Genomic DNA, 23572 nt, shown 5'->3' with positions numbered 1-23572 from the left:
AACGTATAAAAGCCCCGCCTGGCTCAGAGTCCGAGGAAGCGATTGGTTGGCTGATGCGGGTCAGGGGCCAAAGGGAAAGGGGCTGGAAGGCATCTGCACCAAACAGATCGTCCGGCCAGTGCTTGTGTAAGGGGGCGCGGAGAGTGCCTGGTTGCAGCCTCCGCCTTGGACCATGGTCTGCGGGGGCGGAGGGAGGATCGGCGCCTCTGCCGCAGCCGCTGTGTTGTTCTTGGGGCTCCGATCGGGTAAGTGGAGCCGTAGCAGAAGGAAGCATTGCAGGATTTGGAGCGCCGTTATCTTGTTAAAAGTTATTATTGAAAAAGCGCCTTTTTCGGTGAGAATCCTCTTGCAGCTGCTCTTGGACGGACGTGTCCTTTGGAGGGGGAATCTTGCGCTCTGCGGACACCCCTAGCTCGCCAAGCCGCTCGTTTTCCTTGCGGTCGCCCGCAGAGCACGAATTGCAAACCGCATGAAATCTCTTGCATGACATTCGGCTTTTAAATGCTGAGTTAAAAAATAAGTTAGTCTTCACTGTAAGGCAGGAGACCTTCAAACCTCTTCAGAACCCCCCCCCCCCCGCCTTCCTATACCCAGTCTGGAATATAGACACACTTTCTCGGGACATATTTACAGTGCGCGCATACTGGTATCTATTTATAGCTATTCCTTTTCGCTGGGAATTGTCTTCTTCTGGGTGCGGAGGCTGCAGATTTCTAAGTGAGAATCTGTGCGACCTGGATGAAGCAGATCCCCCCCCCCCCCGTTGGAGGGTATCTATAACACTTCGACGAATATAGAACGTGTATAGCATACAGCAGACACCCCCAAACTTGGCCCTCCAGATGTTTTGGAACTACAATTCCCATCATCCCTGACCACAGGGCCGAGTTTGGGGATGCCTGGTTTACAGTGACACACGCGCTTTCTCTCTCGTTTCTTCCGCCTTCTCTTTCATTTTATTATACGTAGCAAAAGTGGTGTCGCTGGTGCAATGACCTTTGAGTGAGACTTACCCACGAGTTGCTAAATGTGTTGGCGGTGGGGGGCGGTCAGCAGCTGAAGGCCCCTGAGGCCATATTCCACTCCAAACTCGCGAGGGCTTCAATAAAGCCTCAATAAACAAAGGGTGGAAGCGAGTTGTTGACCAGGAATTAGCGCAGCCTTAGTTCTCAACCAGGTGTCCTCCAGTTGTTTTGGACTACAACTCCCATCAGCCCCATACGGCAAGCAAAGCACGTAGGATACCATGGCTGATAGGAACACAGCCATGCTTGGCTTGGGCTGATGGGAGTTGTAGTGTAAAACAGCTGAGGGGCAGCAGATTTGGGTTATACTGCAACAAGGCATCGCCAAGCCTGAGTGAAAATGAGCTGCAATGAAATTGGGTGGGCTTTCCTGTCTTGCCACTCAAAAAGTCTGAAATCGTGTTTTGACATTAAACAAAACTTAGTCTAGTGTCTCTTGATTGTATGGGCCTGCATGACATCTCATCAAGCCATCATCTGTGAAGTATTAAATGCCATTTCACATTATCTCTCAAATGCTATGATCACATGCCAGTTATCAAATATTCCTGGCCTCTACATACTATTGCATGCTTGCAATTGGACAGTGTCTATTGCATGTTAGCTTCTAAATGTTAAGTACCTTAGAGGTACTTAATATCTGGATAATATTCAACAGCAAATTTCATAAAAGAGTATTTTGAAAAGGAAACTAATTTCAGTTCTACTTCTGGAAGATATCTCTGGAAGATATTAAATATGGAGGAGAAGAGCAAAGTAGGTTTAAGGAGACAAGTGGATGCTTACAAAGTGCTTTGTAGAATAATGGAGCTATTTCTCAGGGTGGGGGCACATGCCTATATCCTGAAGGAAGGAATCATTTATCATCTTACAGTTTGATAAACAAAATCTGCTGTCCATTGTAAGATGGAAAGGTACCTCTAATATTTTCCTTTTTATTGAATTTGGGAATGTGGAGCTCACCGTGTGCTCTGTTCTTCTTTGGCAATCACTCGTAGCTGACTAAGATTGTCTTCCATGAATATGGTCTTAACAGTGTGTCCATAAGTGACTGTGGAGGCCAATTCTGGATCCACATGTCCTTTCCACAGTATGAACTTAGGTTTCCTGGTGGGAGTTGATCACAGTGAGGATTTTCCAAACATGCCTTTCTCTTAGCTCCTTTCTCCCTTTCGTCCTGAGTTTGTGCTTCTTCAAAGTCTATGATGTCTTTGGTAGAGGCTATTATCCAATTGGAGTGCTTACAGGCCAGTGTTTCAGGTGTGCTCTGTTAGTGTAACACTGACCAAATAATCATAGCTACCAAGTCTTCCACTGAAAAATGCGGGATCAGCAGCGGCGCGGCACCAGAAGTCGCTTCTACGCATGTCTGGACATGTGTAGAAGCAACTTCCGGTGCTGGCGCTGCCCGATTTCCAGTGCCCAGACATGGGCAGAGCGGCACCGGAAGTCGCTTCTACACATGTCCAGACATGTGTAGAAGCAACTTCCGGGGCCGCTCTGCCCGATTTCCGGTGCCCAGGCATGGGCAGAGCAGCAGCCGAAATGGAACCTCCCTGGCAGGTAGGAAATCTGGGGGGTTTCCAGGATTTTTTTCTGTTCGGGATAACAGCGGGAAACGGATTAAAATCCGGGGGTTTCCCGTGAAAAATGGGAGATTTGGCAGCTATGCACATAATACATGATACAACAAGGAGTCATGTGAACTTCCAGTAGCAAAATTGTGCCAGAGAAGAGGCAGACTTGGTTAAAATGAGGCAAAGTCTCTGTGTTCAAAAAGTCTTTTAAAAATATATTTATTTATTATTCATTAAATATTTTTTTAAATCCACTTGATTGTAAAAAGAACCCTTCAAAGTAATTTACAAAAAAATAAAACAAGAAATTTATCAACATGAAAAATTAACAATAACCATTTGAAACTCCCAAAAAGTTAAAATACAGATAAAAACTTGCATCAGCTTTCTAAACATCTGGGTAAGCATGTCTAAACAATAATTTTGGCAGGGGCCAAAAATAATACATTGAAGGTGCCAGCCTGATATCTTTAGGCAGGGAGGTCCAAAGTGTAGGTGCTGCCACACTAAAAAATCAAGTTCCCATGAATATTGAGTTCAAATGATGTTCATGTTAGTTTCAGCTTAACATCATCAAGCTGCTTGTGGTAGTTTTCCCTTTGAGACTGAAAAATACCACAATCCTGTAGTCTGGGATTAGGAAACTATAAGGGAAGGATCAGTTTCTTTTCCACCAGTTTGGGTACAAGTCGGTGGGGTTTTTTGAGGTGGTGATGGCGATGGCTGACAGGGTCAATCCAACTTGAAATGTGGATTGAACTTCCCCAGCCAATTTGTGGAGTTGTTCACAGAAGCAGCCAAAGCTATGAGCTATCTGACTTACATCAGACTTAATTGATGCATTTGATACTCTATCAATATCCCAATGCAGGCATCCCCAAACTGCGGCCCTCCAGATGTTTTGGCCTACAACTCCCATGATCCCTAGCTAACAGGACCAGTGGTCAGGGATGATGGGGATTGTAGTCCAAAACATCTGGAGGGCCGAAGTTTGGGGGTGCCTGTCCTAACTGCTGGCAGGGTATTACGATTAAAGCATCTAAAATAAGTTACAGGTAAAAAACATTTTTATAGCAGTTAAAAACATTCTTCCAACTGGTGATCTCAAGGTTGCTGGAAACTGCATTCTCAAGCTGCCAAATTCCCGGGTAAACGGGAATGTTTTCAAATCCCTCCTGAAAGTTAGTAATGATGGAGATGGGCACACCTTACTAGGAAGGGCATTCCACAACCAGGGAACCACCGCTAAAAAGGCTCTAGTGGCGATGACACCACCAAATTATTATAATTAATAAAGTAGTGGTGGTAGTAGTAGTATAGTATCAGAATTAGATTAGTACCCCACCCACCTGACTGGGTTGCCCCCATTATTTAGATGAGGCTGCTTCCCTTTTAACCCCAGTGTATTTCCAGTCAGTGCATTCCCAGTGCTAAAAGGATGTGCAAGGTGAATAGGGAAACACTGAGTTGCTATTAAGCTCCCTTCAACCTGCCACTGTAAAAAAAAAGGAACCTTGGCTTTAAAAATCCTAGCTCATTTAGCACTCCTGGTTATCCACCGCCCCGCCCCCATTGCTTTGTTTTTAAATAATCACTTCCGTTCATAGCTGCCAAGTTTTCCCTTTTCTCGCGAGGAAGCCTATTCAGCATAAGGGAATTTCCCTTAAAAAAAGGGAGAACTTGGCAGCTATGCTTCCGTTTCTTTTGTCCATATCGTCTTTCACTTTCACATTTGCTGGCCAGGCCCCATGAGTTTCTGCTCTTGTTTGCCAACCGTGTGATTGACCATCTCCCTGAGACTTTCATAAAGGCTTAACCACTCCACTCAGCTTCTCTAGAACAGATAACTAGGAGTGTGGGAGATACCCCAGGGAAATAGCTCCCACCCACCCACCCACACCCTACCCCTTGGTACATCTTTGTGGTAAGCCAGACTTGCTGACAACACAAACAGTGATAATCGCTGACAGCAGTTTTGGATGGGTGGAGCTCAGTCTAGCTGAGCCATCTGCACAGCTGGATTGTGGAGATTGTAGGTGTTGAAACAGCCGTCCTAGTGTCTTCTAGACTGAGCTTGTCTAGCTCTGTGATGGCTTGAAAACTCAGAGTCCTGCAGGTCATAGGAAGAAAGGAAGGATCCTTCATCATTACACTATACGCTGCTTGTGTGCACCTTTAAGGCAAGCTTGTAAATAATCCTTGTTCTATGGGAGCCTGTGGTAGAATTGTCTCCAAGTAATATAACTGTGTTATAGGAGCTGTAATTTTAAGGACCTGTGCTCGAGCTTGCTCTTTTCATCCTTCCTCCTCTTCTCTTCTTCCTTGTGTGTCATATCTTTTCATATTCTCAGTCTGATATCAGCGACCGTTGTAGTACTGATTTTTCTATGCTGGTTTGGGAGCCGGTTTTGGGGCTCAAAAGGGCAGGGTGTAAAAATGCCTTACATAATTAAAATAAATAAACTGCCAGGCAGGGGAAAACCTGCAATCTGGGTCACTGGTGACTGATGGAGTCCTGTAAAGATTTGTGTGGACCAGTAACTCTTGCTAACTTAAATGCTGCTTAAGTGAGGTTTGAGGCACCCATCTAGACTCAGGGAAATGTGTGGCAGAATCAGGAAACGTGCATTTATCTGGAGATCTGTGGCTCAGTAGGTAAGTCACTTGCTTTGCATGCAGAAGGTCCCAGGATCAATCCCTGGCAATTCCAAGTGAGGTTTGGAAAGACCCCTTGTCTGAATCCCATGAAGAACCACTTATAGTTAGTGTAAATCAGGGATAGACAGACGCCAGTGTTGTTACTGGGTCCCCCCCCCCCAAATAGGGTTGCCAGACTCAATAGAGGACAGGACTTCTGTGCCTTTAATTGCCCTGCTCTCTTTTGAGTCTGGAAACTTTAAAGTGAAACCAGCAGAATTTCCAAGCAAAGGGTCTGCTGGTTTCTCTTTAAGGTTTCCAGACTCAAAAGAGAGCGGGGTAATCAAAGGCACAGAAGTCCTGTCCTCTATTGAGTCTGGCAACCCAACCCCCAAAGCCAAATGGAAATAATGCTGTTGTACAGGGTTATTGTAAGGATATTAATAATGTGCGTGTAGCCATTTGAAAAGCTTCTCTGTTTGTATCTGTTTAATTTAATTACTTTTTTCCATTGGGCAAGGCAGTTTCTCTCGTGAATTAAAAAAAATACAACCGGAGAAGCAGGTCTCTTTGTGGGGAGACAAACGGGTTCTTCCGCTTACTGAGAGGCACTGCTGTACACTTTTGAAGGGACTTGGAGATGACTCAGCATAGCATGTAACTGGACCTCTTTGGAAAATGAGGTCACCTCATTTCTTTATTTTTAAAGAAATAAAGCCTCTTGGTGGCTGCTCAAATGCAGGTTGCATTTTTGTGGAGAAATGATATCGTCCATTAAGTTTGAAGCATTAGTACAGGGGTCCCCAGACTTTCTGCGCGGCGGGCCGGTGCCCGCCGCGCCGACCGCGCGGTGGGCCGGGGGGAAGGGGAGTGCGCGCGCAGCGGGCCGGAGGGCGGGGGAGTGCGCGCCCGTGCGCATGCGCACACGCACACGGGCGGGAAAAAATCGCCAAAAATCGCTTGTGCGCATGCGTATGGGCCTCCCCCGACCCGGAAGTGCACCAGAAATGACCTCTTCCGGGTCGGGAGAGGCCCATACGCATGCGCACAAAGGATTTTCGGCGATTTTTTGCCGATTTTTTAGATCGTCGCTGCGCCGCGCGCCGTGAGAGCGGGCGGCGGCAGCGGGCGGCGGGAGTCGTCGCGGGCCGGATTGGAAGGCCGATTGGGCCGCATCCGGCCCGGGGGCCGTAGTTTGGGGACCCCTGCATTAGTATGACAGAATGTAGGAAATGGCCTTAGCTGACAGGTTCAAGCAGGTTCAACCCTTGGTCCCATAGGCTCATCCCCAGTGCCCCCTACCCTATAAAAAGCGTTGTTCAAAATAGCCATTTGTACAGTTCACTAAGGAAGACAGTGAAGGTAAAAGGACCCCTGACCATTAGGTCCAGTCTCAGACGACTCCAGGGTTGCGGCGCTCATCTTGCTTTACTGGCCAAGGGAGTCGGCGTACAGCTTCCGGGTCATGTGGCCAGCATGACAAAGCCACTTCTGGTGAACCAGAGCAGCACACGGAAACGGCGTTTACCTTCCCGCTGTAGTGGTACCTATTTATCTACTTGCACTTTGACGTGCTTTCGAACTGCTAGGTTGGTAAGAGCTGGGACCAGGCAACGGGAGCTCACCCCGTCATGGGGATTCGAACTGCCGACCTTCTGATCGGCAAGCCCTAGGCTCTGTGGTTTAACCCACAGCTCCACCTGCATCCCAACAACACAATAAAATATGAAACAGTAACAGTTAACTGCCAATTTTTTTCAAAAAATACATATTGTATATGCAAAAATAAATATATGCTCTGACCTAATCTTGTAACTAAAAAAATAATATTCAGTAAAGAATATTTACTAATGAAAGTGTAAGGCTGAAGGAAGTTTATAGCATAAATTATTTATATTTAGCCACTTGCCACACATGTATAGACTTTCACCTACCACAGAGGTGTGGTAACTAAATTATAACGAAATCAATAGGTGTTACCAATAATTGGCTACCTTGTGACTTGTGAATCTCAGAATTGTAAATACAAACAATTGTGACCAAAGGAAATAGCTTTGAAAGCGGTAAGAGCAGTAAAACTTCTAATATGAAGCGAGGAAGGTGTTTCATTCTGGGCTCCAGCCTGGTCAGTTGTAAATACCATACTTTTCCATGAATAAGACTATGTTTTTTTCTTTCAAAATCATTTTTAAAAGTGTGGGGCGTCTTATACATGGGTAGCGCATAGGGTGGACATTTGTTTGGTTCTGCTGTGGCTGTCGGCGGGTATTGTTCATGTTATTTGTTGGCGCATCAGTGGATGTTGTTGATTGGCTGACGCTCTGGCAGTTGGGTGGGTTGATTTGCAACTTCTGCCGGCGATGGGACAGACGGAAGGCAGATCTTGCGACGTGTGCGGGTGAGCGATTTTTGGCAATCCCCCCTAAAAAAAGCTCAACAACTCTGGGCAATCCCCTGCAAAAGAAAAGCTCAACAACTCCCCCTGTTTTCTTAAATTTGAGACCCCATAAATAGGGGTAGAATTATACATGGAGGCGTCCTATAGACTGAAAAGTACAGTAAGTGATCAAGGCTCTTGGAGGGACCCCCTGCTGCCTCCTTGTCTCTTAGCACCACCCGAGGTAATCCCACCCCCAAGACCAGATGGACCAATGGCCAGACTTGGTGCAAAGCAGCTTCTTAAGGCCCTTGCTGCCTCTCTGTTGACCGTTTAACTGTCACCCTCCCCAAAATTCTCTCCCCCACTAGCTAAACTGCTCCTTCATTGGTGCATCGGAATATTTCACCAGTCTCTGCCCAGAGCATCATGGGGGCCACATACCCTCACACCCCCCCATACACACTGGCCTTCACTGCTAGACCCGCTGCCTCTGCTAAAAATTTGTCCTTCTTCTTAATCTCCTGAAGGTTTGCCGCAATTTCGCACCCACTTCCTCCACACCGAGTTTGAAAGCAGAGCATCCAAGGTTATCTCACAAGCCAGCATGAAGGTGGAGCTGCTCCCGGCCCTCACAGACAATTACATGTACCTGCTCATCGACGAGGACACCAAGGAGGCTGCCATAGTTGACCCTGTGCAGCCCCAGAAGGTACCTCTGCTCTTTCTGGGTTTAGAAGCTTTGGAGAACACAGTTTAGTCGATCAGATCCACACTTGCGGAGTTGATCAGTGTACACAGTGCTGACCTAGATGGATCCAACTCTGTATGAAGTAGCTACCTATGTTCCTAAAGGGAAGGGCTGTAGCTCATTGCTTAAGAACATCTGCTTTGTATGCAGAAGGTCCTTGTTATCTCCAGGGAAGGTTAGGAATGTCCCCTGGCAGAAACCCTGGAAAGCTGCTGCCAGTCAGTGTGGGGGTCTAGGTGGGGCTCCCTTCGTGCTTGATCTGGAAGCTGCAGTTATTGCAGAATACTGCAGCACGATTGCTGGCAGGAGTGAGGCCTTGTCAGCATATAACACCTGTGCTCAGAGATCTGCACTGGTTGCCGATTTGCTACCGAGAAAAGTTCAAGGTTTTTCTATTAGTCTATGAAGCCCTTAATAACTTGGGACCAGTTTAGCTATGAGATCACTTTATCCAATATGTGCCCACTTGACCACTACAGATGGCAGAATTGGCACTCTTGCAAGGACCACATAATAACTGTTTCACATTTGTAAGAACTCAGTTGTTTAGTGTGGCAGCACCTATACTTTGGAACTCCCTGTCTATTGATAACAAGCAGGCTCCATCACTGTATTCTTTTTAGCACCTGCTGAACACATTATTGTTTAAACAAGCCTACCCATATAGGGACGCATTAACTACAGACTCAAAAGAAGGAAATGTATTTACTTTTCTCCAATCTGTATAAGGAAACTGCTGATGTTCGTAGTATTTCCTTTTACTGTACAGGGACTCCTTATGTCCAAATAGGCATCTAAATGAGATTGACCATAATAAGCCATGGTTTAGAAGATAGGCTACATTCGCACCATCCATTTAAAGCACCAAGATACCACTTTCAACAGTCATTTGAAATAATTGTGGGAATTGTCATTTGCTAAGGGTTCTGATAGGGACCCAGGTGGCGCTGTGGTTAAACCACTGAGCCTAGGGCTTGCTGATCAGAAGGTTGGCGGTTCGAATCCCTGTGACGGGGTGAGCTCCCGTTGCTTGGTCCCAGCTCCTGCCAACCTAGCAGTTCGAAAGCACGTCAAAATGCAAGTAGATAAATAGGAACCGCTACAGCGGGAAGGTAAACGGTGTTTCCATGTGCTGCTCTGGTTTGCCAGAAGCGGCTTTGTCATGCTGGCCACATGACCTGGAAGCTATATGCCGGCTCCCTCGGCCAATAATGCAAGATGAGCGCGCAACCCCAGAGTCGGTCACGACTGGACCTAATGGTCAGGGGTCCCTTTACCTTTAAGGGTTCTGATAGGATTCTCCTCTCCCCCTCCCACAGCTGCAATTCCCATATTTCCCTGGGAAGAGGGGTTGATCGTTCAACCACTCTGTGAACTGTAGCTCTTTGAAGGGAGTTCCTAGCAATTCTTGGCACCCTTAATAAACTACAGCTCCCAGGATTATTTGGGGGAAGACATGACTGTAAACAACAGTGCTTTTAATGGATGGTGTGAATGTAGCCATAGAAAGTGTCGTGAAATCTTCAGGCCATTCAGCAAGGGATGGGGATGGGGGCATTTGTCCTTCCAGCCTTGCAGTCCATGTCTCTTAGCCTCCTTAAGGACTCACAGAATCCAATTAAGCCACAAAGCTGGTTGTGACTCAAATAGATTTTGTGAAAAGGTAAATATCTTTCCTCTTCCACCTGTGTCTGTAGGTTGTGGATGCAGTCAGGAAACATGGAGTGAAACTGACCACTGTCCTTACTACGCATCACCACTGGTAACCCTTTTGTGTTATATGATTTAAATAAAGGAAATGTCTTGTGCTTCGGTGATGTATGTGCTGTTCAGCTTCGTGCTGTGGGAGGCTGCCATGGTATACTTTAGTGGTTCCCAAACCTTTTCGGGCCACGGCCCCGTTGGTTCCAGAAACACATCCCCAGTGCTCCCTACGCTATAAAAAAATATTATTCAGAATAGCGGTTTGTACTACAGACTAAAGAAGATGGTAACACAATGAAATTCAAAATAGTATCCATTAACTACACATTCAGTCAGAATCTAGTTAGAACTATTTAGTTTAATGAATTCAACAAAATCCTGCAACCCAATTGCCTCTCAACACGCCCTTACACACACACGCACACACAGTAATCTCACTGCCCACTCCAAATTTCAACCAGTTTCTTTTCATTTCCAGTCAAGACACTTTTTAATTTCTCCCCCCCCCCCATTTTTTTTAAACAACAACATTGACAAGTCAGTACTTCCCATGGCATTTCAACCAGCTTCAGTTTTGTTTGGAAATCAAATTTAAGGTCTATGATGGGGCATCATTTAATTTTAACACCACATTGGCCTTAATAATTGTATTTTGAAGTCAAGAAGGACTTCCTCCTCTCAATTGAATTGCCTTGACGAATCTCCCTTTATCTCTTCCCCTTAGCCTCTCTTCTTTGTGTGCCTCACAACTTTCTCTTGTGTGAAACAGGATGAGCTCCTTGCTGTAAAATCACTGTGGTGCTCGCTATCCAGGCCAGGCCAAGGCATTTTGCTGCCTGAGGTGAAACAGCAACACCCAACAACCTGCTTCCAAGAAGGTGTAGAATACCTCAAGTCTGACCAAGGCCACATTTATAACGTACAGTGGTGCCTCGACTTACGAATTTAATCCGTTCCGAAGGCACCTTCGTAGGTCGAAAAATCCGTAAGTCGAAAAGCGCCATTGGAAACGCGATTTCCCATAGGAATGCATTGGAAACGGAAAAATTCGTAAGTCGAAGCAACCCCATCTAAAAATTCGCAAGTCAAAAAAAACCCTATCTAAAACCGCTGCGGTTTCCGTTCAGGTGTCAAGAAATTCGTAAGCATGCGGCCATTTGCCCCATTCGTAAGTCGAAAAATTCGGTTGTCGAGTCGTTTGTAAGTCGAGGTACCGCTGTACATTTAAAGCGCTTATGATGCCACTTTGAACAGTCATGGCTCCCCCCAAAGAATTCTGGGAGTGGTAGTTTGCTAAGGGAAATTGTTAAGCCACTCTGGAAATGGTAGCCCGGTGAGGGGAATAGGGGCCCCCTAACAACTGTCAGCACCCTTAAAAATTCATTGGGCAAAGCCATGGCTTTTAAAAGTGGTGTCATGTTCCTTGAAATGTACAGAGTGAATGCGGCCCTAGTTATTTTGTCCAGAAAATTCCACAAGCACCTTTACCTGGGAATAAAAAATACAGTGATTGTTGTCTAACTAAGTTCTACTAAGAACAGACCCATTGCAATTAATGGACCTATATTGGGTATGTTGATTAATTTCAACCTAATGATAAATTAAAAAGTAAGAATTTCATGATACCTCAAATTGAAGGCCTCACAGCCCAGTGGTGGAGCCAGCCCCTACACACATTACAGTGTGCAGGCCCTTGGACCATTGCCCCACCCCAGACCACCCTTGGACTACAGGATGAGGCCATTAGTTCCATTTTTAAAAAAAGAAAAAAGAAAATGACCAATGTCTTAACTTTAAAGAAAAACAGGATTCAGGCCGTTTGCTTGATGCGCGTTGTAAGAGACTGCCTCTTGTGTGTTTTGCTCCAAAGTCTGACCATTTTGACCTTCTAGGGACCACGCTGGTGGCAATGAGAAACTTGTAAAGATGGAGCCGGGGTTACAAGTGTACGGGGGAGATAGCAGGGTTGGAGCCTTGACCCAGAAAGTCTCTCATCTTATGTCATTTCAGGTAAAAAGAACGGGGGAAATACGTTTGCCCAAAACACCCTCTGAAATCATGTGTTCCGTTTGAGCACGGAGGCACACGAAGGCCCTGGAGCATGGCAATTGCGCTCTTGTCACCGTTTCCTCCCCACACAAATGTCCTTTGCACATGGCAGCTCTCTGCTTGTGGAGAATGGGCTGAAATTCCTGCCTCTTTTTTTTGGTCTTTTTCGCTTAAGCACAGGAACACATAATGCACAGTTGCGGTGCTGGCTCAGAATGGCCCTTTTTGCCTGCCACAAGCATGGAACTATCACGAGGAAGGAGAGGTTTTGGGGGGGGGGGAAGCTTCCTCCTTGAGCAGGGTGACTCCCCGGCCGTTTTCCCTTTTTGAAGACGAGGGGCAAACACCCTGTGACACCAGGTGCCTCCCATGGGAGTTGTGTGATGCACCAGAAGTGCCACAGAGTTTCCACCCCTCCGATTTTGGCCCTGTTTTGCCCATAAAACAAGCAGATGTGCGCAGTGCAAATGAGAAGACACACAGTTTGTTGCCACATCAGCCTCTTGACAAAGACTTCGTGTCCACAAAGGCCTTCTCTAAACGCTAGTGTCACAGCAATCAAGCACAGCACAGCCTCCCAGCAGCTTTTTGCCCAGGAGGTGTTTTCAAGCAGTGGTTGACTGTTTAGGGCACCTGAGAGAAGCAATGAGCAGGTCCTGCACATTCCTGTCCTTCTTAAGAGGCTGCCATGTCAACTTCATCACAGGGGCGGCTAACCCATGGTCTTCCAGAGGTTGCTGGACTCTTCATCGTCCTGGACCATTGGCCATGCTAGCTAGGGCTGGTTAGAGCTGGAGTCCAACAACAGTATCTAGAGGGCCACAGGTTAGCCTCCCGTGCTTTACAGGGTAGGTAGAGTGATATCTTGAACTAGATCTACTTTTGCAATGATGTAGGTCAGGGATGGGAAATCTGCTGCCCTCCAGTCCTTGCTGGACTCCCAACGCCCATCACTTTCAGCCATGTGGGCTGCTGGTAGTGGGGGTCCAATGTCATGTTCCCCAGCCCAGATGCAGGCTTTGTCTTTATCATAGACCTCTCCAGTGGGGGAAATGGATGCATCTCACCGGCTCCAAATACTGGTTATACTTGTGCAAGCGTTTTTGGTAGCTGGGGGGCTTAGGGTTGTATCTGATGCTAGTCCTGCTCTGAGTAGACCCATTGAAGTTAATGTACATGAATAACATAGCTCCCTTAATCTCAATGGGTCTAGTCTGAGTAAAACTCAGCTAAAGACAATCCTGAAGATCAAACTAGATGTGATGTTAACCAGCTGATTGATCCTTGCCTACTTGCTTTCTTTTTAAAATTTACTAAGTAGCTGTGGAAGGAGGTGGATCGAAACAGCAGTGGAAGCCCAAGGGCAAGACCCTCCTCCACTGAACTGTTGTCTGGATTTACGCAAACCTTTGCAGAGGACCACTTGTGTGATTAATGTCACATCTAATGCAGCCTTTAATGGGTGATCTCATAGCCCGCCCACACAGGCGTTCATTGCCCCCTGTGGACAAAGCAAGCCTGATTTCCCCAGTCGCTGCACGTAGTGAGTTGCTGAAAATGTCAGACCCTGCTGGAATGACCAAGGCCACACAGCTGTCACGGGTGCTTCTTTCAGCTGAGAATTAGTCAAGCTTCCCATCTTGCCTGACAAAGAGTTCTCTGCAACCAAGACGTGTGCGCACATCATGGCTACTCAAAACACACTATACTAGACCATAGCCATTGGCTTGCATCAGTTTTTAGGGTTCCTTTCCTCCTCATCCCCACCCCTCTGCTTCTCTTCACCCCTGTGGGTGTTACCAATCTGAGATTCGCCATGTTGGTGCGGAGCGGTCGTGCCCTTGGAGGGCAATTGTGGTTTATCTGCCCCGTTGCTTTTCCCCTCAGTGACTTGAGCTTTCCCACCTTTTCTTAGGTTGGATCTCTTAACGTGAAATGCCTGTCGACTCCCTGCCACACCTCTGGGCACATTTGCTATTTTGTGACCAAGCCAAACAGCTCTGAGCCGCCTGCTGTGTTCACAGGTGAGGGTTTGGGGGCACTTCTTTTGCCTTGGCCTCAGCAGCTTGAGCAACACGGGGGGGGGGTGCAACCTAACCCCCCCCCAAGAGAGTGCAGGGATTGCCTTTGTTAAAATATTACTAAAATGATATTGTAGCATTGGAAAATATTCAGATAAGTGCAGTCTAAATGATCAAGGGGATCATGTCATGTTCCTCCGCACTCACCTTTTCCTGATTATGTATGGCATAGAAGAAATTGATAGAGAAAACCTTTCCCATTTCTATAATAATTATTATTATTATTTCTTTATACCCCGCCCATCTGGCTAGGTTTCCCCAGCCTCTCTGGGTGGCTTCCAACAAAACATTAAAATACAATAATCTATTAAACATTAAAAGCTTCCCTAAACATGGCTGTCTTAAGATGTCTCCTGAATGTCTGGTGGTAGTTTTTCTTTTTTACATCTGGTGGGAGGGCGCTCCACAGGGCGGGTGCCACCACCGAGAAGGTCCTCTGCCTGGTTCCCTGTAACTTGGCTTCTCTCAGCGAGGGAACCGCCAGAAGGCCCTCGGCACTGGACCTCAGTGTCCGGGCAGAATGATGGGGGTGAAGACACTCCTTCATGATACTTGAATTTGTGGACTTGTGATGAATCTGAATGTTGGAAGATTCAGGAGAAATGAAAGAAAGTCCTTCACACAGCACAGTTAAGCTATGGAACGTGCTCCCACGGGAGGCAGTAGTGGCAGCCAACTTGGATGGCTTGGAAAGAGGATTGGGCAAATTCATGAAGGATGAAGCTATTAATGGCTCCTTGCCACAATGGCTGTGCTGTGCCTCCATGCCTGCAGGCAGTATGTCCCTGAATACCAGCTGCTGTGAATTGCAGGTGGACAGAGTACTATTGGACTTGAGTCCTGCTTGCAGGTTCCCCACAAGCATCTGGCTCAATGGGCCGCTGTTCTAATCGAGATGACTCTACCAATGCTCTTATGTAAAGATGCTCTCTCTGCCCTCCTGATGTCTTAATCTAGCTTCACCCAATGTGGTTGTCTGGTTGGGTGTTGGCCACCCCACTGCCTTCATCTGGGTGTAACCAAACACGTCCAGCTGGTTAGGTGTTGGTCAAAGCATGTGATCTGCCACTTTGCTTCCTGAATCCAAGAATTGCCTTCTGCATCTTGACACATTTTCTCACTTCTTAGCCCTTTTTCCAGTGTGAAAGTGTCACCCTGAACGGATCCGTGTCTCTCCCGATCTTCTAAATTTGGGTGCTCCATAGTGAGCGTTCCTTCATTTTGTTACCCCCACCCCACCTTCAGAGTTTTGCATTCAGATTAAGATCCCATTCTCCAGAAAGGTTGGTCTCATGGGTCCTCATATTTTGGGGCACATTTGGAAATCTAAGAAACTTACAGAGGCACCGTAAAAAAAATCCATTTTATTTTAATCTAGTAATATGCCATGAAAACTAAGGAGGAAATGGAACAGGAAGGCATAGCTGTCAACTTTTCCCTTTTCTCGTGAGGAATCCTATTCGGAATAAGGGAATTTCCCTTTAAAAAAGGAAAAAGTTGACAGCTATGCAGGGAGGGGATGAATGGTTGCAGGATGGAAGAATGGAGAGCAACCTCAGGAAGCAATGGAGGGCCACAATCAATAGCATTTAGAGGCTGCACAGAGTTCTGGGTCTGCTGGTCACTCAGCTGTGGCTCAAGTCATTATGCTGATTCTTTGTCACCCACTGCAAGCTTCTAGTCCCTAGTGTTGAAGTTTCTCACCTCTGCCTCAGCAGAATCTCCTTCCTTTTCCATCATGGTGCTCCCAGTTCCTGGTTCTCTAGTGAGATCATTAAAGTGTGTTCATTCTTCTCTCTCTCTCTCTCCCTCCCTTCTCTAGGTGACACGCTGTTTGTTGCAGGCTGTGGGAAGTTCTTTGAAGGAACCCCGGAGGAAATGTACAGAGCCCTTATTGAGATCTTGGGGCGACTCCCTCCAGAAACGGTACTACACAAAGGCTCCCTGTTTGGGTCTGGGGTGTTCGTTCCGTACTAAAGACAATTAACTTTGATAACTGTGTTCGCTCTTGGAGGACTCTTGCCAACCAGGCCAACCTACATCTCCCAAAACTTTTTGAGGGAAGCAACAACAGTTAAGCCAGGGGTGGCTAACCCCCCATTTGGTGGTCTGACCTACCTGGCAACCAACACATTTTCCTATTCCCCACCAAAAAAATATCCCACAGATTCTGGTGGTGTTGGCAAAAAGAAGGCACGCAGCTGAGGTTGGGAGCCCAGCACCCTGATGGGGAATACAAATGGTCATCAGATTGATGATTTGATGCACAGGGACAGAGGTGGTACCCCGGTTTATCAGCTGATCTGTGCAGGTCAGCTGGTGTGTGTGTGTGAAAGAGATTGTGCAAGAGAGTGTGTGGGGTGACCACACCCACCACTGGCATGTGCCACCCCACCCCAAGGGTTAGCCACCATGAATGCAGCCCTGAGGCCAAAAAAGGGGTTAGTTACGTCCAAATGAAACAGATATAAAAAACAGAGCATCTGGTAGCCCCATCCGGCTCTTGCATTGTCAAACCAGAAAGCAAAATAACCGTTTCGCAGGGAACAGTTAAAAGACAGGCCTGGCCCTCATGTCAGGCAAAGCAATGGAAAAGTATGAATTGTCTCCCCATTGGGGCACTGGGCTAGCCAGAGAGGTTTTAATCCCTCTGCCCACCTCAGAGCCATCAGGTATATATTGTTGTGAGATGGGGGAAGAGTGGGCTGCATGCCGAGACCCTTCTAATTCCTGGAATAGCCAGGCTAGCTTCCTGGTGAGCTGATAGCCTAGGTTACAGACCATCAAGGGAACAAAGGAAGTGGCTTGGCACCAGAGTAAAAATGGGTGGGCCTCCCTCCATCAACTGGCTGGCAAAGGGGTAGAGTTGAGAGTAAAGTTATGTGAGCATCAAGCTGGAAGCAAAGCAGCAAGGCGCCTGACCAGGATCATATACTGACTGCTTCTTCCTTAACTGTCCTTCAGCATGACAGTCTGCTGAAAACCTCAGAATTGGGCACAAAAAGCAGCTGTCTTGCAACTTAGGGGTGCCTTACACTGAGACAGCTGTCTTGCAACTTAGGGGTGCCTTACACTGAGACAGAACCTTTGGTCCATAGAGCTCAGTATGGTTGACACTGACTGGCAGCAGCCCTCCAGGATTTCAGGCAGGGGACATTCCCAACCCTACCTGGAGATGTCGGGGTTTGAGCCTGAGACCTCCTGCATGCAAAGCTCTACCCCTGAGCGATGTTCCTTTCCCTAAAAATACAGAAAAGTTCTAGTCCCCATGGCTCTGAACAAATGGCTGGTTTAAATAGGAAGCTGCCTTCTGCTGAGTCCTTATACTCTCCCATTCCTATTGAGGATTGAACTGGGGACCTTCTGCCTGCAGAGCAGATGCTCTATCACTGAGCTACTGCCCTTCCTCGAGGCCTTCAGTGACTTTTAACTCCCTTCCTCTTCTTCCTTCCTTTCTAGAAAGTCTACTGTGGTCACGAATACACCGTCAACAACTTAAAGTTTGCCCGGCATGTTGAGCCCAACAACAGCGCGATCCAGCGAAAACTCTCATGGGCAAAGGCAAGACAGGCTTCTCATTCCTGGAGAGGAGAGCAGTCAGTGGGCAGCCTCTGTTCCCTTCCGCACCCCATGCCATTGGGGCAGGCAGTGCCAGTTTGATTCCTTAACTCCAGCAGTGCTAGTCCAGGCCTGTAGCCAAAATGGGCAGGGGTGGGTTTTGCGGGGGTTGGGAGGGTGAGGGCTAATGACCCATTAAAGGTGGGTGGGCTTGGCAGGTAACTGAACATTGAGCAAACAGTGAAAGTTCTAATGTCAACAGAGCCTTCTTCAAACTTTGCTGTCATTGGCTAGGTCTCTGGAAGATGGGAGCTGTTTTTCCATTCCTTTCACCTCCCTTAGAAATAGGGTCAGGGGCTTGATGCTAATTTTCACCAGCTGCCTTGTACCCAACCTCGCTCAGGAATCCCAAGAAACCAAAAGATCATTTTGATGAAATCACTTGTTAAAGACAACACTTTTGAAAAATGCATTTCACCATCTTGATTCAAAATAGCATCCAGTTGTATCCAAATGTAGACAGAAACCTGCACATTGATCTCAGGAATCGTAATCAAAAACTTAGATAAAAACTAGTTTTAAAAGGTTCGAGTCTGTCATCTTGGTTCAAAATGACATTCGGTTGTATCCAAACTTGGAGGAATATTGAAAGGTGGTAGATGCTCCTTCACTGGAAGTTTTTTAAAAAGAGCTTAGTTAGCCATCTGTCAAGGATTCTTTAGCTGTGATTCCTGTTTTGCAGAGCGTTAACAATTCTATGATTCTATGAACACCTGCTCTTTGATCTCGGGCACAATCATGCAACATTTGGTTGGATATCTTAAATATCCAAATGCATAGTGAACAGACAGAGGAGTTCCCAAAATTTCTAGTAGATGAAAACTGAATGTTCAGTATCAGTGGATGAAGGCATATCCCAAAGCACTTTCGGAAGTCTCATTGCGGTGGGGTTGGACTCGATAAACCTTTGGATCCCTTCCAACTCGTGAGATCAGGGCAGCAAGGTCTGGGAGGGAGTAACGATCACAAATGGATTCCATGGCCTTAGACCAGCTGCTGCTGCCGGTAAGGGCTGTGAAGGCTTGTTTAGCTAGTAGGGAGTTTTGAATTTCTGCAAGGGATTTATAGTAGATAATTATCCTGGCATGGGCTTTTGCTACTATAGATGGTAGTCCCAATTCTAGTCTCAAATTGGGCGGCCATGGTCCCATTAGGGAGGCCCAATATCTTTCTTGCCAGGAGATTTTGCAGTCTCTGGTCGCTGGTTTCACGTGACGTAGCTATCTACATTCTACAGGCCCTTAAACTCAGGGCCGCTTTCTTGGCTAACTTGCCCAGCCCCAGTCCTATGTAAATTCCTGTTAAAGTTTTAGCCAACACTCCTTGCTTTCGCCTTTACCTAATCAGTCGCATTCACCTGGATTTTATATTTAATGTTCTAATTGTATTTGTTATATTTTATTGCTGTGCGACAGTTGCTTGCTTGTTTGTACATGTGCTATGGCCATATGGCTAATGCAATAAACTACTTTGCTTTGCTTTGCCTTCCAACTCTACAATTTATGATTCCCCTAGGCAAAATACGATAGTGGGGAGCCAACCATCCCGTCGACCATTGGTGAAGAATTCACCTACAACCCCTTCATGAGAGTCAGGTAATTTGTGTTTGAAGATGACACTTTGGGAAGGAGAAGGTGTGGGGAGGGTATCCTGCATTCTGAGGACCTGCGGCTGTGGGTCCATGGCTTGAGTGGAATTGGTTTTGTGAGATGGGAGTGGTCAGTCTCTCTGAAAGCAAGAATCTTAATTTGCTGATGTCCTGCATCTAAGAACTATATTTGTCTATTTTTTAAAACTATACATTATTTTAAGCAGGCACAGCTCTGGGATTATCATTACTTTGATCATTTAAGAAGCACAGAAGGGCAAGAAGCTCCTCCAGCTGTTGCAGAGGGTCTGTATGGGAGCATGTGGCCCTTGGGTGGTTAGCCAAAGGTCAATGCGGCCCCCAGGCCAAAAGAAAAGCTTGCCATACATACATGGGTTGAGTTGCTTCTTATGAGCCAGCTAAACAGGCAGTTTTTCACAGCCTGGTGGTAGCTGAGTCCATAAAGTCAGATTGAGTGTCCTGGACCTTCCACCTTCCTTCATTGTGTTTGTTGTCTGGTTGTGGCTTACAAAGTGTTGTGTATATGCAACACTGGGTGTGTCCATAATCACATGCAACAGTCTCTAGGTACTATTACCTAGTACGGCCTCGGTTCAGTATACCTGAAGGAGTGTCTCCACCCCCATCGTTCTGCCTGGACACTGAGGTTCAGTTCCGAGGGCCTTCTGGCAGTTCCCTCGCTGAGAAAAGGAAACCAGGCAGAGGACCTTCTCAGTAGTGGCACCCGCCCTGTGGAACACCCTCTCACCAGATGTCAAAGAAAACAACAACTACCAGACTTTTAGAAGACATCTGATGGCAGTCCTGTTTAGGGAAGCTTTTAATGTCTAATAGATTATTGTATTTTAATATCCTTCTGGAAGCCATCCAGAGTGGCTGGGGAAACCCAGCCAGATGGGCGGGGTATAAATAAAAAAATATATTATTATTATTATTATTATTATTATTATTATTACTACTACTACTATTAGTTTTCTAAAACTATATGGATACTCGGAGTAAAACCATTGAAATTAATGGACATGGCTAACTTAGGTCCATTTCTTTCAGTGGAAGAACTTTCTGAGTAGAACTTAGCTGGGTAATACCCATTGTATTTTTTACTCCCAGGTAGAGGTGCTTGTGGAATTCTCTGAACAAAATAACTTGGACCATATCCACACCATACATTTAAAGGGCCACTTTAAACAGTCATGGCTTCCCCTAAAGAATCCTGGGAGCAGGTGTTTGTTGAGCAGCATGGCTTGTCTGTCAGCCAGCACTCCTCTCCTCCAACTGAGCTGTGATTGGATTGGAAACTTGTTAGGAAACTCCTCACAGAGCTGCAGTTCCCAGCACCCTGAACAAACTACCATTCCCAGGATTCCTTAGGGGAAGCCATGACTGCTTAAAGTGGCATCACATTTCTTTAAATGAATGGAGCAGGTGGTGCCATAGATTTTCCATTTTCAACAAACCAAATAGCCTGTTGTCTCCTGCCACCTACATGCGCCATTTTCCTTCTTTTGGCAGGGAGCCGACAGTGCAGCAACATGCCAGGGAAGGAGACCCCATCCGGACAATGGGTGCCATCCGAAAAGAGAAGGACAACTTCAAAGTGCCAAAAGAGTGAAATCCCAGCCGCTTCCCTGCTTCCCACCCCCCCTTTCCCCCCTAAAGTTGATTTAGTTAAGGAAAATGAAATTTCTCATTGCTCTGTTGTGTTACAAATAATTCATGTCTAGGGATCTTTTTTGTTTTTGTCTTAAAAGGAGGTGTAAACAAAGCACTTTGCTCTTATAGGATATGTCCTATAAGCTATTTAAAAGATGTTTAAATTTTATTTTTTCTTGTATTCCTGGATTTGAACCACTGTGTAAAAGTAAGTTCGTTTTTATTTTTTTATTTTTTGAGGGGTGCATGGGACTTGGGGGAGGAGCGACCTGGTTGTTTCATAGGTTGTCAGGACAAAATTCAGATCAACTTTTTGCCCTTGCTTGTTTTGACTTCAGGGGAAATGTTTGCACCCTCTGCCTCAGATTGAAAAGTGGATCTGTGCTAATTGATTTTTTAAAAATCTTCTCCATGCATCAGTTGCTTGAAAACCCATTTTGGGAAAAATCCCCCTGGCTTTGTGAGGCTTGGAATGAACCTTCTTGATTTCAGTCACATTCACACCATCCATTTAAAGTGCCCTTATCCCTCATGGCTTCCCTCAAAGACTCCTAGGAACTGTAGTTGGTTAAGGCTGCCCAGGGTTATTAGGAGACCCCTCACAGCATCCTTAACTAACAAGAGTTCTCAAGATTATTTGGGGGAAGCCATGGCTGTTAAAGTGGAAAAGGTATGGTTTAAAAAGGTGGTGTGGATCCCCACATTGGCAGCATATTTCCCTTCCCCCATCATCCTGAGTTGTTGGCCCTGCTTGGAGTCCAGTAACATCTGGAGGGCCACCGGTTCCCCATCCTAAGCCATGTCAGCATGGGAACGAACAGCTTAGGGCACAACCGAAAATCTGGGCGGGGGAGAGGAATGTCGTGCTGGCTGCAGTTTTGTGGACTCTTCCATCTTGCAATGCCGCAGTTCTGCCACTTGGGGCCGAGGAGAGGGAGAAGGGATGCTGGATGAGCACGCTTGAGTATCCAGGGAGAAACCCCTGTGCGGACATGCCTCTAGCTAGCCAGCTGAGAGTACAGCAAGATTGTGCCCCTGCTTTTGAAACAGCCATAGTACATGCACATTGTCCATGCTGAAGATTAGCTGTGTGCTGAGTCACCAATGCAGACAGCGCAGCAGCAAAACATCGGCATGGCGCACAGCGGAAAATTGCCGTTGGGGCAAACAACTAATCTAAACACATCCGTTTGGCTGCATTGTTCTTTTGGATCCGGCATCCCTATCCAACTCTAATGAAAAGCAGGATCAACAGATTATGGAATCGAGAGAAGGTCTGACCACCCCACTCTCCCCCATCTCCCTTTTCTAAAAGAAAGCTGTGTTTTTTGACACTGGTATCATTTTCTTTTGAGTGTGTCTACACTGCACTTTAAACAGAAGTCCCTGGACCTTTTTAATGGGTGTGGCTCCCAACCAAGGAACTGTGGGAACTGGAAGTTAGTTTGAGGAAGCGGAGGACACTTCTACACAGTGTACTGCAGCTCCCAGAGTTCTTTGCAGGAGGAACCAGTGAGAGTTAAAATGCCTTTGACAGCACTGTATACCTTTTTACAGCTCACATTGGGGCCAAGAAACCCCTCCAGATGGACAACCCACTTGCCAGCCCCACTCAAAGCGCACCCTGTGTTCCTTGTTGATTCAGCTGACTCGTGTACATACCTACATATGTGTATATACAGAAAACTAATATATTGCTATAAAAGAGAGTTAAGAAGATCAAAGAAGTGTCACCAGTAACAAAGGCCAACTCATTTTAAAGCTGTTGCAGCTTCCGAGACCCCTCCCAGAACCCACGGAATTGGGGTCTCGTGAAGGCAGTGCAGTATTGAGATTCCAAGAAGCGAGGAATGTTGTAAAAAAAGTTGAAAAGAGAGTGTACCCCCCCCACCTGGAACTATGGAACTGGGGATAATTTAGAGGTGAAGGGGGTCTTGCCTGCCCCTTTCTAAAAGCCACTGTATAGTGGCTTCCCAATCTGGCGCCCTCCATGTTTTTGACTACAACTCCCATTGTGGTCCCAGGTGACAACTGATGGGAGTTGTGGTTCAAAACATCTGGAAGGCACCAAGCAGTCTGCTTTAGCTACTGCTGCGACTGTGTGCACCCACCAGCCATGAGTGGCTGATTGGGGCTGCCACAGCAAGAGAAACTACATAGCCATGTTGCTCTTCTTTGCCCAGGAAGCATTAAAAGAATGCTGCCATCTAGTGGTGTGGAGGTATGCAGCTGCCTCAGGTGTAAATTGTGTGGGAGCCTTTTATTTCAAATGTTGACAATGGTGTCCTGCTCTGCCAATAAACATCTCTTGCACTAAGCTGTGGTTCTGCCTCTAATTCTTGGAGCCGAGACGTTCGCCACCAGCAAAGACAGGCTGATTGCAAGTGTCGGGAAGCAAACACAATTTCCCCCTCTATCATAACACTAGAACTTGTGGACATCAAATGAAACAATGAAAGAAGTTCAGTGCCCTGAACCTTTCAGGACTGGA

The 23572-nt window shown here is 46.5% G+C and overlaps 1 protein-coding gene across 3 annotated transcripts; it reads left to right on the top strand.

Moving 5' to 3' along the window:
- The first annotated feature begins 17 nt into the window (after window positions 1-17).
- Window positions 18-23398, top strand: LOC118093306 (hydroxyacylglutathione hydrolase, mitochondrial). Of its 3 annotated transcripts, none has more exons than XM_035132330.3 (9): window positions 18-245; window positions 8147-8328; window positions 10065-10129; window positions 11964-12081; window positions 14036-14144; window positions 16024-16127; window positions 17661-17762; window positions 19335-19414; window positions 20941-23398. In XM_035132330.3, the coding sequence occupies exons 1-9, from the start codon at window positions 173-175 to the stop codon at window positions 21038-21040; spliced, it is 933 nt and encodes a 310-aa protein (XP_034988221.1). In that variant the 5' UTR covers window positions 18-172; the 3' UTR covers window positions 21041-23398. The 3 variants fall into 3 exon arrangements, with proteins under 3 accessions (XP_034988221.1, XP_088513514.1, XP_088513515.1); XM_088657388.1 differs by having other exon boundaries at window positions 113-334; XM_088657389.1 differs by lacking the exon at window positions 18-245 and adding an exon at window positions 4655-4782.
- The last annotated feature ends 174 nt before the right edge of the window (window positions 23399-23572 follow it).

This window comes from Zootoca vivipara, chromosome 13 (assembly GCF_965207765.1).
Source record: "Zootoca vivipara chromosome 13, rZooViv2.hap1.1, whole genome shotgun sequence".
Lineage (NCBI taxonomy): Eukaryota > Metazoa > Chordata > Lepidosauria > Squamata > Lacertidae > Zootoca > Zootoca vivipara.
The sequence above is the reverse complement of the archived record's forward strand: the minus strand, read 5'-3'. Positions and strand labels throughout refer to the sequence as shown.